The sequence below is a fragment of the Anolis carolinensis genome, unplaced genomic scaffold, assembly GCF_035594765.1.
Source record: "Anolis carolinensis isolate JA03-04 unplaced genomic scaffold, rAnoCar3.1.pri scaffold_15, whole genome shotgun sequence".
Lineage (NCBI taxonomy): Eukaryota > Metazoa > Chordata > Lepidosauria > Squamata > Dactyloidae > Anolis > Anolis carolinensis.
This window is the reverse complement of record NW_026943826.1, coordinates 10,549,664-10,568,047: the sequence shown is the minus strand read 5'-3', so window position 1 is coordinate 10,568,047 and position 18,384 is coordinate 10,549,664. Positions and strand designations below refer to the sequence as shown.

Below are 18,384 nucleotides of genomic sequence, written 5' to 3'. Positions count from 1 at the left end.
CCTTTTGTGAAACAGACTTCTTCCTATGTTAGAGATACAAAACATTTTATTAACATTATTGAATCCTTGGTGATCCCAACAGATGCAGTCCTGATGTCTGTAGATGTAATATCACTGTATACCAATATTCCGTTAGAGGAGGCACGACATATATGTGAATCAACCTTGAACAGGAGGCCTAATCACCACCCTCCCACCTTTTTTTTGTTGGATCTTCTTGATATTATTCTTGAAAAAAATTACTTCAAGTTTGATGAAAAATACTATTTCCAAATACAAGGTGTAGCCATGGGCAGTCCTGTCGCGCCAGCGATAGCCAATTTATTCATGGATAATTTGGAGAATGAAACTATCTTGAATCACACAAAGAACCCTGTAGCGGACGGCATTATCAAATATTGTAGATTTATTGATGATATCTTTATCATTGTTAATTCACATCAGGAGGCAGTAACGTTATTATCCTGGATCAATACAATTCACCTCAAAATTAAATTTACAGGAAACATCAGTTCTACATCCTTGATTTTTCTAGATGTCGTGGTTACAAAGGAAAATGATCGATTGAAAGTGAGTAACCACCGAAAAACCACTGATAGAAACTCCTTGTTACATTACAACAGTTACCATCATTGGGCATTAAAAAATAATTTACCCTTTACACAGATGCTCAGGATTAAACGCAACTCCTCTACCCTACAGGACTTCAATCAGGAAATGGAAGAGACGAAAAGCAGGTTCAGAAATCGAGGTTACCCAGAGTCCATAATACAATCAGCCTACTCGAAGGTTGCCAGTATTCCTAGATCTAAACTCCTAGAGGACAAAATTAGACCAGGAGTAGACAGATTGATATGGCCACTCACACTTACAAGTTTGTCCAATCTAGCCATCAAAACTGTTAAAAAGTACTGGAACTTAATAAGAGACATCCCTGGATGTGATAGACCCCCTCTGGTAGCATATAAAAGAACAAGGAATATTGGGGATATATTGGTACATTCAAACATAACCAATAGGCCCCGGACTGTAAAATCTAATCTGGTGGGCAACTATCGCTGCCATCATTGTTCAGTATGCAGCCAATTGATAGAGACCAAAATCTTGACACACCAACATCTATCATTCGAATTTAAATTTCCCCATTTTGCCACCTGTACAACCAAAGGGGTTATTTACATGATAATTTGTGATTGTAATTTATCATATGTGGGGCAGACTCGTCGAGAAGTTAAGAGCAGAATTATAGAGCACAGGAGCAAAATACGAAATCATGTCAGAGAATCCATACTGTACAAACATTTCTGTGATCTACAGCATAGTCCTGAATCATTCAAATACCACATACTAGAAGTAGTATCACAATCCAAACATATGGACTTCAATAATAAACTTTTGCAAAGGGAAACATATTGGATTTTCAGATTACGGACAGAACATCCACAGGGCTTAAATGAACAAAATTCATACAGTTGTTATATATAGAACCTTAGCATACTATAAATCCCTAATTGAATACACCCAATACAATAAGGGTACTCATAGCACCATCTGGTGGTATTTCTTCTATATCTTCATATAAACCTTTCTGTTTCTTTAACATCTTCCCCTTTAAATTGAGGCAACCCCTTGATGCTTTTCATACTCGCAATTAGAACCTAACACACAGCAGAGTATCCCGTGAGTATATACTGTTTTAGAAATATACAATTTGTTTAAAAACAAATTTTTGGATGTTTGTAACTCTTTAATGCTTATGGCCACTCCTTGTTCCTTTGACCTAGATTCCACTGTAAAAAACAGGTATCTCTAAGGAGAACGAGTGTTAAATTTGGAACTATGTAAGTATATTGTAATGTTGTTTATAGTTATTACTCAATGGATAGGTAGTTACTTATATTTTGTGTATGTAACTATTGGTGTCTTTGATATACATTTCATAATGTAAATGACATGTATCTCTAAAGAGAACAAGTGTTAAGTTTGGAACCATGTTAGTATTAGGCAATGGATGATGTTTTATGGATATATTTTGTTACTTATGTTAGTGTACGTAACTATTTTCAGACCACCAGAGGAAGGCCTGATGCAGGGCCGAAACCGGTCGTGGCGAACTTACTCTTCTCGGCAATAGAATATACAACGCCGATTGCACTTCAATGTATATTGGACTATCCATTTGAGGCTGCTTGTTATTACTGTGAATTTAACGCCGACTGCATTTCTATGTATATGGGACAATCCATTTGATGGTGTTCGATATTACTGTGAATTTAAACAGTATATTAATTTGCCAGATATATTATTTACTGAACTGATTCATTTTCAATTGTATATATAGGAGGTCATTTGTGTTTGAATTTATGTGGTCTACCAGATGCTGGACTAGGCCTGCCTGGGGTTATTTGGGGTGCCGATTCGGAAAGTTGTATTGGATAGACCAATACGTGGGTGTCAGGGTGCGTGCTGGGTGGGTTTCTTCAAACTCCATCAATCATCTTCACCAGCACCCTGATGAATTGGTTGCAATCATCTGCCACACCAATTCCTCTGTTCAAATGTCAGACTCAAAGACATCTCAAAGACATTTATTCAATATCTATCATACATATTTAATTATTTACAAAGCACAGCAAAAGCCATTGCTCTGAGCTGGCATCCTTCTATTACCTCTTCGCTCCGGCAAGCACAGCTCAACACACAGAGATAAGAAAAACATTCCTCAGTCTGAAGGAAGTTCCTGGACCTGTGGTGTCATTTGTTGGTGCTGCTTATCCGGATGGGCAAGCGGTCTGACTGAGGATGTATTGGTGAGAGGCCTGGATCACCAATAAATCAGGGTGGTGCGGAACTCATGATTTTTCCTACCACACCCTGACATATTATTATTATCATCATTATCCTCTCCTTGGGTTGCGTCTCTAGACTGAAAACCACACACACACACCTTTGGCCGCACCACACACACTTCCACTGAATGCTTGCCATTTATGTACCAGCTCTAGATAGAACGGAATATAAATACAGTATATTATTATTATTATTATTATCCTCTCCTTGGGTTGCATCTCTAGACTGAAAACCACACACACACACCTTTTGCCGCACCACACACACTTCCATTGAATGTTTGCCATTTATGTACCTGTAATCCGCTCTAGATAGAATGGAATACAAATACAGTATATTATTATTATTATTATCCTCTCCTTGGGTTGCGTCTCTAGACTGAAAACCACACACACACATCTTTGGCTGCACCACACACACTTCCATTGAATGCGTGCCATTTATGTACCTGTAATCCGCTCTAGATAGAACAGTATATATATATACAGTATATTATTATTATTATTATTATTATTATTATTATTATCCTCTCCTTGGGTTGCGTCTCTAGACTGAAAACCACACACACCTTTTGCTGCACCACACACACTTCCATTGAATGTTTGCCATTTATGTACCAGCTCTGGATAGAACGGAATATAAATACAGTATATTATTATTATTATTATTATTATTATTATTATTATTATTATTATTATTATCATAATCATCATCATTATCCTCTCCTTGGGTTGCATCTCTAGACTGAAAACCACACGCACACACATCTTTGGCTGCACCACACACACTTCCATTGAATGCTTGCCATTTATGTACCAGCTCTAGATAGAACGGAATATAAATACAGTATATTATTATTATTAATATTATCATTATCCTCTTCTTGGGTTGCGTCTCTAGACTGAAAACCACACACACGCACCTTTTGCCACACCACACACACACACTTTTTGCCGCATGCCCGTTCTCTTAGCCTGCGTGAGTCCTCCTTGACTGCAGCTGCTCTGCTTGTTATTGTGTTTGTGCCTCTGGAGTTGAAAAGTGCTGTTGTCACCTACAACTGTTCACACGCACGCTTTCTGCCTGCTCGAACGCTTCCGAAATCCCAGGGGTGATCCGCAATGGATTCAAGCTCCAAACGCAGCCGGGAGAGGCTGCCCCGCTAAATAAAAAACCAACACCACGTCCCCAACTGCTACTTAACCAGTTTCCTTTAAAAGCTACGTGCATCCTCTGCTGTCAAGGGGCTAATTAAATTTGTACAATCTTCCCCCTTCTCGCATCTCTCCTTTTATACACGCCGAGAAACCCTGAACTTATTTTCGGCGACTGGCAGCCCTTCTTCAGTGGTCCCGCTCGCCCACCCGTACGTTATTTATTTACCTCGGCTCTCCAGAGACAAAGCCTGCCTTTGAGTAAAAAGTGAGAGTTTAGAGTCTGTTTGCCTCCCTGTTGTAAGCACATAGGTAGGACTTACATAGGTAGGACTTACATAGGTAGGACTAGGACATCAAAACTTAAGTTCCTTACATTGGTAGGACTTACATAGGTAGGACTTACATAGGTAGGACTTATGTAGGTAGGACTATGACATCAAAACTTAAGTTCCTTACATTGGTAGGACTTACATAGGTAGGAGTTATGTAGGTAGGACCAATGTAGGTAGGACTAGGGCATCAAAACTTAAGTTCCTTACATTGGTAGGACTTACATAGGTAGGACTTATGTAGGTAGGACTAGGACATCAAAACTTAAGTTCCTTACATTGGTAGGACTTACATAGGTAGGACTTATGTAGGTAGGACTAGGGCATCAAAACTTAAGTTCCTTACATTGGTAGGACTTACATAGGTAGGACTTATGTAGGTAGGACCAATGTAGGTAGGACAGGGACATCAAAACTTAAGTTCCTTACATTGGTAGGACTTACATAGGTAGGACTTATGTAGGTAGGACCAATGTAGGTAGGACTAGGGCATCAAAACTTAAGTTCCTTACATTGGTAGGACTTACATAGGTAGGACTTACATAGGTAGGACTACGGCATCAAAACTTAAGTTCCTTACATTGGTAGGACTTACATAGGCAGGATGGAGAACAGGAGGAAGATGGTAAGGGTGGAGATCAGGGGAGGAATGGCAAGGATGGAGAAGAGTAAGAGAATGGTAAGGGTGGAGAAGAGGAGGATGACATGGGTGGAAAACTGGAGGAAGATGGGAAGGATGAAGAACAGGGGAAGGATGGGAAAGGTGAAGACCAGGAGGAGGAGGATAAGTGTGGAGACCAGGAGGAGGAGGATAAGTGTGGAGACCAGGAGGAGGAGGATAGGTGTGGAGACCAGGAGGAGGAGGATAAGTGTGGAGACCAGGAGGAGGAGGATAAGTGTGGAGACCAGGAGGAGGAGGATAGGTGTGGAGACCAGGAGGAGGAGGATAAGTGTGGCGACCAGGAGGAGGAGGATAAGTGTGGAGACCAGGAGGAGGAGGATAAGTGTGGAGACCAGGAGGAGGAGGATAAGTGAGGAGACCAGGAGGAGGAGGATAAGTGAGGAGACCAGGAGGAGGAGGATAAGTGTGGAGACCAAGAGGAGGAGGATAAGTGTGGAGACCAGGAGGAGGAGGATAAGTGTGGAGACCAGGAGGAGGAGGATAAGTGTGGAGACCAGGAGGAGGAGGATAAGTGTGGAGACCAGGAGGAGGAGGATAAGTGTGGAGACCAGGAGGAGGAGGATAAGTGTGGAGACCAGGAGGAGGGGGATAAGTGTGGAGACCAGGAGGAGGAGGATAAGTGTGGAGACCAGGAGGAGGGGGATAAGTGTGGAGACCAGGAGGAGGAGGATAAGTGTGGAGACCAGGAGGAGGAGGAGAAGTGTGGAGACCAGGAGGAGGAGGATAAGTGTGGAGACCAGGAGGAGGAGGATAAGTGTGGAGACCAGGAGGAGGAGGAGAAGTGTGGAGACCAGGAGGAGGAGGATAAGTGTGGAGACCAGGAGGAGGAGGATAAGTGTGGAGACCAGGAGGAGGAGGATAAGTGTGGAGACCAGGAGGAGGAGGATAAGTGTGGAGACCAGGAGGAGGAGGATAAGTGTGGAGACCAGGAGGAGGAGGATAAGTGTGGAGACCAGGAGGAGGAGGATAAGTGTGGAGACCAGGAGGAGGAGGATAAGTGTGGAGACCAGGAGGAGGAGGATAAGTGTGGAGACCAGGAGGAGGAGGATAAGTGTGGAGACCAGGAGGAGGAGGATAAGTGTGGAGACCAGGAGGAGGGGGATAAGTGTGGAGACCAGGAGGAGGAGGATAAGTGTGGAGACCAGGAGGAGGAGGATAAGTGTGGAGACCAGGAGGAGGAGGATAAGTGTGGAGACCAGGAGGAGGAGGATAAGTGTGGAGACCAGGAGGAGGAGGATAAGTGTGGAGACCAGGAGGAGGAGGATAAGTGTGGAGACCAGGAGGAGGAGGATAAGTGTGGAGACCAGGAGGAGGAGGATAAGTGTGGAGACCAGGAGGAGGAGGATAAGTGTGGAGACCAGGAGGAGGAGGATAAGTGTGGAGACCAGGAGGAGGAGGATAAGTGTGGAGACGAGGAGGAGGAGGATAAGTGTGGAGACCAGGAGGAGGAGGATAAGTGTGGAGACCAGGAGGAGGAGGATAAGTGTGGAGACCAGGAGGAGGGGGATAAGTGTGGAGACCAGGAGGAGGAGGATAAGTGTGGAGACCAGGAGGGGGGGGATAAGTGTGGAGACCAGGAGGAGGAGGATAAGTGTGGAGACCAGGAGGAGGAGGATAAGTGTGGAGACCAGGAGGAGGGGGATAAGTGTGGAGACCAGGAGGAGGAGGATAAGTGTGGAGACCAGGAGGAGGGGGATAAGTGTGGAGACCAGGAGGAGGAGGATAAGTGTGGAGACCAGGAGGAGGAGGATAAGTGTGGAGACCAGGAGGAGGGGGATAAGTGTGGAGACCAGGAGGAGGAGGATAAGTGTGGAGACCAGGAGGAGGAGGATAAGTGTGGAGACCAGGAGGAGGAGGATAAGTGTGGAGACCAGGAGGAGGAGGATAAGTGTGGAGACCAGGAGGAGGAGGATAGGTGTGGAGACCAGGAGGAGGAGGATAAGTGTGGAGACCAGGAGGAGGAGGATAAGTGTGGAGACCAGGAGGAGGAGGATAAGTGTGGAGACCAGGAGGAGGAGGATAAGTGTGGAGACCAGGAGGAGGAGGATAAGTGTGGAGACCAGGAGGAGGAGGATAAGTGTGGAGACCAGGAGGAGGAGGATAAGTGTGGAGACCAGGAGGAGGAGGATAAGTGTGGAGACCAGGAGGAGGAGGATAAGTGTGGAGACCAGGAGGAGGAGGATAAGTGTGGAGACCAGGAGGAGGAGGATAAGTGTGGAGACCAGGAGGAGGAGGATAAGTGTGGAGACCAGGAGGAGGAGGATAAGTGTGGAGACCAGGAGGAGGAGGATAAGTGTGGAGACCAGGAGGAGGAGGATAAGTGTGGAGACCAGGAGGAGGAGGATAAGTGTGGAGACCAGGAGGAGGAGGATAAGTGTGGAGACCAGGAGGAGGAGGATAAGTGTGGAGACCAGGAGGAGGAGGATAAGTGTGGAGACCAGGAGGAGGAGGATAAGTGTGGAGACCAGGAGGAGGAGGATAAGTGTGGAGACCAGGAGGAGGGGGATAAGTGTGGAGACCAGGAGGAGGAGGATAAGTGTGGAGACCAGGAGGAGGAGGATAAGTGTGGAGACCAGGAGGAGGAGGAGAAGTGTGGAGACCAGGAGGAGGAGGATAAGTGTGGAGACCAGGAGGAGGAGGATAAGTGTGGAGACCAGGAGGAGGAGGATAGGTGTGGAGACCAGGAGGAGGAGGATAAGTGTGGAGACCAGGAGGAGGAGGATAGGTGTGGAGACCAGGAGGAGGAGGATAAGTGTGGAGACCAGGAGGAGGAGGAGAAGTGTGGAGACCAGGAGGAGGAGGATAAGTGTGGAGACCAGGAGGAGGAGGATAAGTGTGGAGACCAGGAGGAGGAGCATAAGTGTGGAGACCAGGAGGAGGAGGATAAGTGTGGAGACCAGGAGGAGGAGGAGAAGTGTGGAGACCAGGAGGAGGAGGATAAGTGTGGAGACCAGAAGAAGGGTGGTAAGGATCGAGGACAGGAAAAGGAAGACAAGGAATGCTCTCTGGAATGTTTCTGGAAATTGGCCACGCAGCCCGGAAAACTCGTAGCAACACATCAGGAGAGTGTCATCCACGTGCCAGTGTGGCGCAGTAGTTTGAGTGTTGGAACACAACTCTGGAGACCTGCTCAGTCATGGAAACCCACCAAGGAACCACATGCAAGTCATCCTCTCTCAGCATCAAAAGAAAGCAAAACAAATCCCCTCGGAATAAATCTCGCCGACGAAACCTCAGGATAGGTTCGCCTTCGGGTCACCACTTGAAGGTACACAACAACAACAACACCATGAGTCAGTGTCAACTTGAAGGCCCACAACACACATTAACTGGTTCCTGATCCGATCTGTGCTTCTCTTAAAAAGGAATAACAGAGGCATCCTCCCCACCACGATGTTGTGCTTGCCTGAAAACACTCACAAAGAAGATGTGACGGTATAAAGACAACAACCGGAGGTGTGTCTGTATGTGTTTGTTCAGAGGCGGTTGATTATATTTAGCTTTCATTTCGCATTATGTAATTTGCCATACAAAAGGCGGAAAAGATAAAAAAAAAATCATCTCCCTCCCGGCTTTTCTAAAATTAAAAAGGTAGCAAGCTTTCCTTGAATTGTGTGTGTGTGTGTGTGTGATATCTAGAGAGTACAACAATGAAGAGGGCATGGTTCACACATACATACGTGGACATCCGGAGCAGAAGGAAAACAACGTAACCCGAAGACCCGTGAGCAAGTTATCGTTCCCTATATAAACCCAACAACGGAATATTATTTTTCAACTCGTGTTGTGTTGTGTCTCGATTTCAATCTGGGAATCATCCGTCAACACAATAAAGACGCCTTGGTTCGGAAGTATCTCCGATCTCCGATCAACATTTTGCACGTTTGGGAAAAGCTGTGCATGTGTGAACACCCAATATAGACCCAACGCCAGAATATTATTTTTCAACTCGTGTTGTGTTATATCTCAATTTCAATTTGGGAATGATCCATCAACACAATAAAGATACCTTGGTTCGGAAGAATCTCCGATCTCCGATCTCGAACAAACCTTTTGCAAGTTCGGGAAAAGCTGCGCATGTGTTCATACTCAACACAACAAAGAGAGAACTGCAAACCATACTGCACACACATACACAGACAGTTGCTATACACTTGACTCAAGCCAAAGGAGACTAAGTTATCCATCAACACAATAAAGATGCCTTGATTCGGAAGTATCTCCGATCTCCGACTCGAGCAAACCTTTTGCACGTTCGGGAAAAGCTGCGCATGTGTTCATACAAAACACAGCAAAGAGAGAAATGCAATCCATACTGCACACACATACACACAAACTGTTGCTATACACTTGACTCAAACCAAAGGAGACAAAGCTATCCATCAACACAATAAAGATGCCTTGGTTCGGAAGCATCTCCGATCTCCGATATCCGATTTCCGATCAAGAGCAAACCTTTTGCACGTTCGGGAAAAGCTGTGCATGTGTTCATACTCAACACAAAAAAGAGAGAAATGCAAACCATACTGCACACACATACATACATACAAAGTGTTGCTATACACTTGACTCAAACCAAAGGAGAGTCAACACAATAAAGATATCATGGTTCGGAAGCATCTCCGATTTCCGATCAAGAGCAAACCTTTCGCACGTTTGGGAAAAGCTGTGCATGTGTTCATACAAAACACAGCAAAGAGAGAAATGCAATCCATACTGCACACACATACACACAAACTGTTGCTATACACTTGACTCAAGCCAAAGGAGACAAAGCTATCCATCAACACAATAAAGATGCCTTAGTTTGGAAGCATCTCCGATCTCCGATCAAGAGCAAACCGTCTGCATGTTTGGGAAAAGCTGTGCATGTGTTCATACTCAACACAACAAAGAGAGAAATGCAAACCATACTGCACACACATACACACACACTGTTGCTATACACTTGACTCAAGCCTAAGGAGAGTCAACACAATAAAGATGCCTTGGTTCGGAAGCATCTCCGATCTTCGATCAACAACAAACCTTTTGCACGTTCGGGAAAAGCTGCGTATGTGTTCATATTCAACACAACAAAGAGAGAAATGCACACGCATACACACAAACTATTGCTATACACTTGACTCAAGCCAAAGGAGAAGAAGTTATCCATCAACATAATAAAGATGCCTTGGTTCGGAAGAATCTCCGATCTCCGATCTCGAGCAAACCTTTCACGCGTTTGGGAAAAGCTGTGCATGTGTCAATACTCAACACAACAAAGAGAGAAATTCAAACCATACTGCACACACATACACACAAACCGTTGCTATGCACTTGACTCAAGCCAAAAGAGAAGAAATCATTGATCAACACAATAAAGACACCTTGGTTCGGAAGCATCTCCTATCTCCGATCAAGAGCAAACCTTTTGCATGTTCGGGAAAAGCTGTGCATGTGTTCATACATAACACAACAAAGAGAGAAATGCACACGCATACACACAAACTGTTGCTATACACTTGACTCAAGCCAAAGGAGAAGAAGTTATCCATCAACACAATAAAGATGCCTTGGTTCGGAAGAATCTCCAATCTCCGATCTCGAGCAAACCTTTCACGCGTTTGGGAAAAGCTGCGCATGTGTCAATACTCAACACAACAAAGAGAGAAATGCAAACCATACTGCACACACATACACACAAACCGTTGCTATACACTTGACTCAAGCCAAAAGAGAAGAAGTCATCGATCAACACAATAAAGACACCTTGGTTCGGAAGCATCTCTTATCTCCGATCAAGAGCAAACCTTTTGCATGTTCGGGAAAATCTGCGCATGTGTTCATACTCAACACAACCAAGAGAGAAATGCACACACATACACACCAACTGTTGCTATACACTAGACTCAAGCCAAAGGAGAGTCAACACAATAAAGACGCCTTGGTTTGGAAGCATCTCCGATCTCCTATCTCCAATCTCTGATCTCTGATCAAGAGCAAACCTTTTGCACGTTTGGGAAAAGCTGCGCATGTGTTCATACTCAACACAACAAAGAGAGAAATGCACACGCATACACACAAACTGATTCTATACACTTGACTCAAGTCAAAGGAGAAGAAGTCATCCATCAACACAATAAAGATGCCTTGGTTCGGAAGAATCTCCAATCTCCGATCTCGAGCAAACCTTTCACGCGTTTGGGAAAAGCTGCGCATGTGTCACTACTCAACACAACAAAGAGAGAACTGCAAACCATACTGCACACACATAGACACAAACCATTGCTATACACTTGACTCAAGCCAAAAGAGAAGAAGTCATCCATCAACACAATAGAGATGCCTTGGTTCGGAAGCATCTCCGATCTTCGATCAACAACAAACCTTTTGCACGTTTGGGAAAAGCTGTGCACGTGTTCATACTCAACACAACAATGAGAGAAATGCACACGCATACACACTAACTATTGCTATACACTAGACCCAAGCCAAAGGAGAGTCAACACAATAAAGACGCCTTGGTTTGGAAGCATCTCCGATCACGGATCTCCAATCTCTGATCTCCGATCAAGAGCAAACCTTTTGCACGTTCGGGAAAATCTGCGCATGTGTTCATACTCAACACAACAACGAGAGAAATGCACACACATACACACAAACTATTGCTATACACTTGACTCAAGCCAAAGGAGAAGAAGTCATCCATCAACACAATAGAGATGCCTTGGTTCGGAAGCATCTCCGATCTTCGATCAACAACAAACCTTTTGCACATTCGGGAAAAGCTGCGCATGTGTTCATACTCAACACAACAAAGAGAGAAATGCAAACCATACTGCACACACATACACACAAACCGTTGCTATACACTTGACTCAAGCCAAAAGAGAAGAAGTCATCGATCAACACAATAAAGACACCTTGGTTCGGAAGCATCTCCTATCTCCGATCAAGAGCAAACCTTTTGCACATTCGGGAAAAGCTGCGCATGTGTTCATACTCAACACAACAAAGAGAGAAATGCAAACCATACTGCACACACATACACACAAACCGTTGCTATACACTTGACTCAAGCCAAAAGAGAAGAAGTCATCGATCAACACAATAAAGACACCTTGGTTCGGAAGCATCTCCTATCTCCGATCAACAACAAACCTTTTGCACATTCGGGAAAAGCTGCGCATGTGTTCATACTCAACACAACAAAGAGAGAAATGCAAACCATACTGCACACACATACACAAACTGATGCTGTACACTTGACTTGGTTCGAAAGCATCTCCGCTCTTCGATCAAGAGCAAACCTTTTGCACGTTTGGGAAAAGCTGCGCATATGTTCATACATAACACAACAAAGAGAGAAATGCACACACATACACACAAACTGTTGCTATCCACCTGACTCAAGCCACAGGAGAGGAAGTCTGCCCTAGTTTACGAAGGTGCATGTTGATGTCTAAATGCAGAAACCGACCATCGCAAAGGTTTGAGTCCACCTACTGTGCTTCTGCGGTTGGGCTCCTAAATCCATTGTCTCCTCAAAGGTGACTTAGTTGCGTCGCTTCGCACCCCGATGCCGCTGCATCCCCGTTGCCTGCCTCGCGAGCCAGAGCTCCTCCGCCGGAGTCCGCTCGGTAGGAGACGATAGTTTAAATTTCATCCCATCGCTTTGCTCAGCCACTGAGGAGTCGCTGTCGGCAGCCCCGCTCGCCTTTGGCTCTGGATGCGCTGTGCGCTTGCTTCCGTGATGCAGAGACAAGGGAGGTGCGCGGAGACGGAGGGGTTGGGAGCGCAGCCAAATAAAGTCCAGGATGGTGTACTTTATTTCGATTCGGATCTGATGATTAACACTCCCGAAGAACAGTGTTTCTCTGACAGTGTTTCTCTTTTGAAAGAGCTGTGATCGGTATCTGTCACTCGTACGGTTTGGCAGAATTGAATCCTCAATGGAACGATCTCGGACCAAACCCAGCCTTCCTGAAGGCCGAATCCATGCTGGATATTCCACTTCCCCATCAAATGGTTTGGGGCCCTGAAAATCAGACCATTATGGAGGAATTCCCACCCAGGATCTCCTTCCCGGAAGCACTTCTTACGTGCTGTTTCTACTCTGGAGTAAGAGGCGCCCGGCTGCAGGTACTGGCAGGCATGTGCACTTTCCAGGCCTGCCTGCATGCCATGCCATACATGAATTCTACTTGGAAAGAGAGGGTTGTGGCATAATAATAATAATAATAATAATAATAATAATAATAATAATAATAATAATAATAAAAACGCCCTGGCAGAATATGTAAAGCAAAGTGAAGAATCTGCTTTGATTGAAGTCAAAAATCAGAAACTGCTCTTTTACTTGCCTTCCTCCTAGCCTTTCTTCTTTTTTATGTATTGTGATAACTATAAATAAAAGGCATTTAAAAAATCAGAAACTCCTCAAAGCACAGCAGACAAAAAACCAGTACAAGAAAACCGCACTACCAACTAGAGCTGACAGCTGGCACAACAAAACATTGCATGGAAAGTTCCTTGACAAAATTGGAGGAAAAGCTGATAAGGAGAAGACCTGGCTCTGGCTCACGAATGGGACCCTGAAGAAGGAGACAGAAGGCCTGATCCTTGCAGCCCGCTCAGCTGCAGGCACTGGCAGGCATGCGCACTTTCCAGGCTTGCCTGCATGCCATGCCACACATGAACTCTCCTTGGAAAGAGAGTGTTGTGACATAATAATAATAATAATAATAATAATAATAATAATAATAATAATAATAATAATAAAACACTTTCTAGGCCTGCCTGCATGCCACGCCACACATGAACTCTCCTTGGAAAAGAGAGTGTTCTGGCATAATAATAATAATAATAATAATAATAATAATAATAATAATAATAATAATAATAATAATAATAATAAGGCAGAATATGTAAAGCAAAGTGAAGAACCTGCTTTGATTGAAGTCAAAAATCAGAAACTCCTCAAAGCACAGCAGACAAAAAACCAGTACAAGAAAACCGCACTACAAACTAGAGCTGACAGCTGGCACAACAAAACATTGCATGGAAAGTTCCTTGACAAAATTGAAGGAAAAGCTGACAAGGAGAAGACCTGGCTCTGGCTCACGAATGGGACCCTGAAGAAGGAAGGAGACAGAAGGCCTGATCCTTGCAGCCCAGGAGCAAGACATCAGGACAAAGGCAATTCAGGCCAAGATCGAAAAATCAGCTGATGACCCAACATGCAGACTGTGCAAGGAAACCGACGAAACCATGGATCATATCCTCAGCTGCTGTAAGAAAATCGCACAGACAGACTATAAACAGAGGCACAACTATGTGGCCCAAATGATTCATTGGAACTTATGCCTCAAGTCCCACCTCCCAGCAGCAAAGATCTGGTGGGATCACAAATCTGCAAAAGTATTGGAAAATGAGCACGCAAAGATACTGTGGGACTTCCGAATCCAGACTGACAAAGTTGTGGAATACAACACACCAGACATCACAGTTGTGGAAAAGAAAAAGGTTTGGATCATGGATGTCGCCATCCCAGGTGACAGTCGCATTGACGAAAAACAACAGGAAAAACTCAGCCGCTCTCAGGACCTCAAGATTGAACTGCAAAGACTCTGGCAGAAACAAGTGCAGGTGGTCCCGGTGGTGATCGGCACATTGTGAGAAAAGATCTCAGCCGGCATTTGGAAACAATAGACATTGGAAACAATAGTCATAATAAAATAATAATAATAATAATAATAATAATAATAATAATAATAATAATAATAATACATCACACAGTCCTAGACACTTGGGAAGTGTTCGACTTGTGATTTTGTGATAAGAAATCCAGCATGTCTATCTTGTTTGCTGTGTCATACAATAAAATAATAATAATAACTTTATTTATACCCCGCCACCATCTCCCCAAGGCAATTTTATGAATCAGCACACCAAATAACCCCGGGCCTAAAAACGAAGACACCAAGGCACCACATGGAAGAGAGGGAGGAGGAGGAGAAGCAGCAGTCAGGAGGCTTGTTCTCACACCTTTTATGGGTAATCAGCACCCTTCCTCCCTTTGAGATTTTCGCACTTGTGCCGAAGCCATTGCTTTGCCAGCATCGGCCTGTCTGAGGAGCTGTCGAAACATCAACAAACATCCAGTTCTCTCCCCATCACCACCACCACTTTGTGTTTTGTGTTGTATCACAACCACCACTTTGTGTTTTTCGCGCCAGTCCTTCAATAGCAGACAAGTCGTCGCTCCTGATCTGGGAAACTGCCAGAGGGAAGTTTCAGCCTTCTGGGGAAGCGAAGGGCCGACCCCGTGGCCGAGAAAAGCTTTCCGTGGGCAACGAAGGCAAACGGAAACACACGGAGACTTTTGAAAACACACAACAATCAATACGAAGGCCTGTTTCTTCTTTGCCTGAGATTGACAACAAAGCACAAAACGCGCTCTTCCCCAGCTGGGAACGTCAGTAAGAAGGTAACGCCGGGAGCGAAAACCCTGAACAAAGACCGGCGATTGACTCGTTTCATCTCATCCTGATGAGATCTCAACACGTCGCGCTCTTAAAATCGCTTTTCGAGGCACATTACCACGAGGATTTCTCCTATTTCTACTCTGACCACTTAGCGAAGCTATTCAAGGTGATAAAAAGTGAGTGACCCAAAGCTCAAAGGGATGGTGGAATGTGTATCTATATCAGCACCTACAGTCGCAAAATTTCCAACATATAGGTTGTTCCTTACATAGGTAGGACTTACATAGGTAGGACTAGCACATCAAAACTTATGTTCCTTACATAGGTAGGACTTACGTAGGTAGGACTAAGACATCAAAACTTAAGGTCCTTACATAGGTAGGACTTACATAGGTAGGACTTATGTAGGTAGGACTGGGGCATCAAAACTTATGTTCCTTATATAGGTAGGACTTACATGGGTAGGACTTACATAGGTAGGACTTATGTAGGTAGGACTAGGACATCAAAACTTATGTTCCTTATATAGGTAGGATTTACATGAGTAGGACTTACATAGGTAGGACTTATGTAAGTAGGACTAGGACATCAAAACTTATGTTCCTTACATAGGTAGGACTTACGTAGGTAGGACTTACGTAGGTAGGACTATGGAATCAAAACTTAAGTTCCTTACATAGGTAGGACTTACAAATGTAAGACATACATAGGTAGGACTTACATAGGTAGGACCAGGGCATCAAAACATAAGTTCCTTACATAGGTAGGACTTACATAGGTAGGACTTATGTAGGTAGGACTAAGACATCAAAACTTAAGTTCCTTACATAGGTAAGAGTTACATAGGTAGGACTTATGTAGGTAGGACTAAGACATCAAAACGTAAGTTCCTTACATAGGTAAGAGTTACATAGATAGGACTTATGTAGGTAGGACTAAGACATCAAAACTTAAGTTCCTTACATAGGTAGGACTTACATAGGGAGGACTTATGTAATAAGGACGAGGACATCAAAACTTAAGTTCCTTACATAGGTAGGACTTACGTAGGTAGGACTTACGTAGGTAGGACTTATGTAGGTAGGACCAGGGCATCAAAACTTAAGTTCCTTACTTAGGTAGGACTTACAAAGATAAGACATACATAGGTAGGACTTACAAAGATAAGACATACATAGGTAGGACTTACAAAGATAAGACATACATAGGTAGGACTTACAAAGATAAGACATACATAAGTAGGACTTACATAGGTAGGACTTACATAAGTAGGACCAGGGCATCAAAACATAAATTCCTTACATAGGTAGGACTTACGTAGGTAGGACTTATGTAGGTAGGACTAGGACATCAAAACTTAAGTTCCTTACAGAGATAGGACTTATGTAGGTAGGACTTACATAGGTAGGACTTATGTAGGTAGGACTTACATAGATAGGACTTATGTCGGTAGGACTTACATAGGTAGGACTTATGTAGGTAGGACTTACATAGATAGGACTTATGTCGGTAGGACTTACATAGGTAGGACTTATGTAGGTAGGACTTACATAGGTAGGACTTATGTAGGTAGGACTTACATAGGTAGGACTTATGTAGGTAGGACTTACATAGGTAGGACTTATGTCGGTAGGACTTACATAGGTAGGACTTATGTCGGTAGGACTTACATAGGTAGGACTTATGTAGGTAGGACTTACATAGGTAGGACTTATGTAGGTAGGACTTACATAGGTAGGACTTATGTCGGTAGGACTTACATAGGTAGGACTTATGTAGGTAGGACTTACATAGATAGGACTTATGTCGGTAGGACTTACATAGGTAGGACTTATGTAGGTAGGACTTACATAGATAGGACTTATGTCGGTAGGACTTACATAGGTAGGACTTATGTAGGTAGGACTTACATAGGTAGGACTTATGTAGGTAGGACTTACATAGGTAGGACTTATGTAGGTAGGACTTACATAGATAGGACTTATGTCGGTAGGACTTACATAGGTAGGACTTATGTCGGTAGGACTTACATAGGTAGGACTTATGTAGGTAGGACTTACATAGATAGGACTTATGTAGGTAGGACTTACATAGGTAGGACTTATGTCGGTAGGACTTACATAGGTAGGACTTATGTAGGTAGGACTTACATAGATAGGACTTATGTCGGTAGGACTTACATAGGTAGGACTTATGTAGGTAGGACTTACATAGATAGGACTTATGTCGGTAGGACTTACATAGGTAGGACTTATGTAGGTAGGACTTACATAGGTAGGACTTATGTAGGTAGGACTTACATAGGTAGGACTTATGTAGGTAGGACTTACATAGATAGGACTTATGTCGGTAGGACTTACATAGGTAGGACTTATGTCGGTAGGACTTACATAGGTAGGACTTATGTAGGTAGGACTTACATAGGTAGGACTTATGTCGGTAGGACTTACATAGGTAGGACTTATGTAGGTAGGACTTACATAGATAGGACTTATGTCGGTAGGACTTACATAGGTAGGACTTATGTAGGTAGGACTTACATAGGTAGGACTTATGTAGGTAGGACTTACATAGGTAGGACTTATGTAGGTAGGACTTACATAGATAGGACTTATGTCGGTAGGACTTACATAGGTAGGACTTATGTCGGTAGGACTTACATAGGTAGGACTTATGTAGGTAGGACTTACATAGGTAGGACTTATGTAGGTAGGACTTACATAGGTAGGATTTATGTAGGTAGGACTTACATAGATAGGACTTATGTCGGTAGGACTTACATAGGTAGGACGTAGAACTAGGGCATCAAAACTTCAGCTCCATTCTACGTGGATTCCTAAGAACGTCACTGCCCTCTAGTGTCACCACTGAGCCACATTTCTTCTGTGACGGAACGT

General features: G+C 43.8%; 1 protein-coding gene across 3 annotated transcripts in view; it reads right to left on the bottom strand.

The window, feature by feature from the left end:
• plch2 (phospholipase C eta 2) overlaps positions 1–18,384 on the bottom strand; it is a 157,696-nt gene that overhangs the window by 130,212 nt on the left and 9,100 nt on the right. Inside the window, exon 1 of one of the 3 annotated variants that reach the window (XM_062965885.1) lies at positions 12,507–13,157. The exons of the other annotated variants lie outside the window; for them this stretch is intronic. Coding sequence (XP_062821955.1) covers positions 12,507–12,537 — 31 coding nt within the window. The 5' untranslated portion in view covers positions 12,538–13,157. Of the gene's footprint in view, positions 1–12,506; positions 13,158–18,384 lie in introns of those variants that run through there. 3 annotated transcript variants of the gene reach the window in all.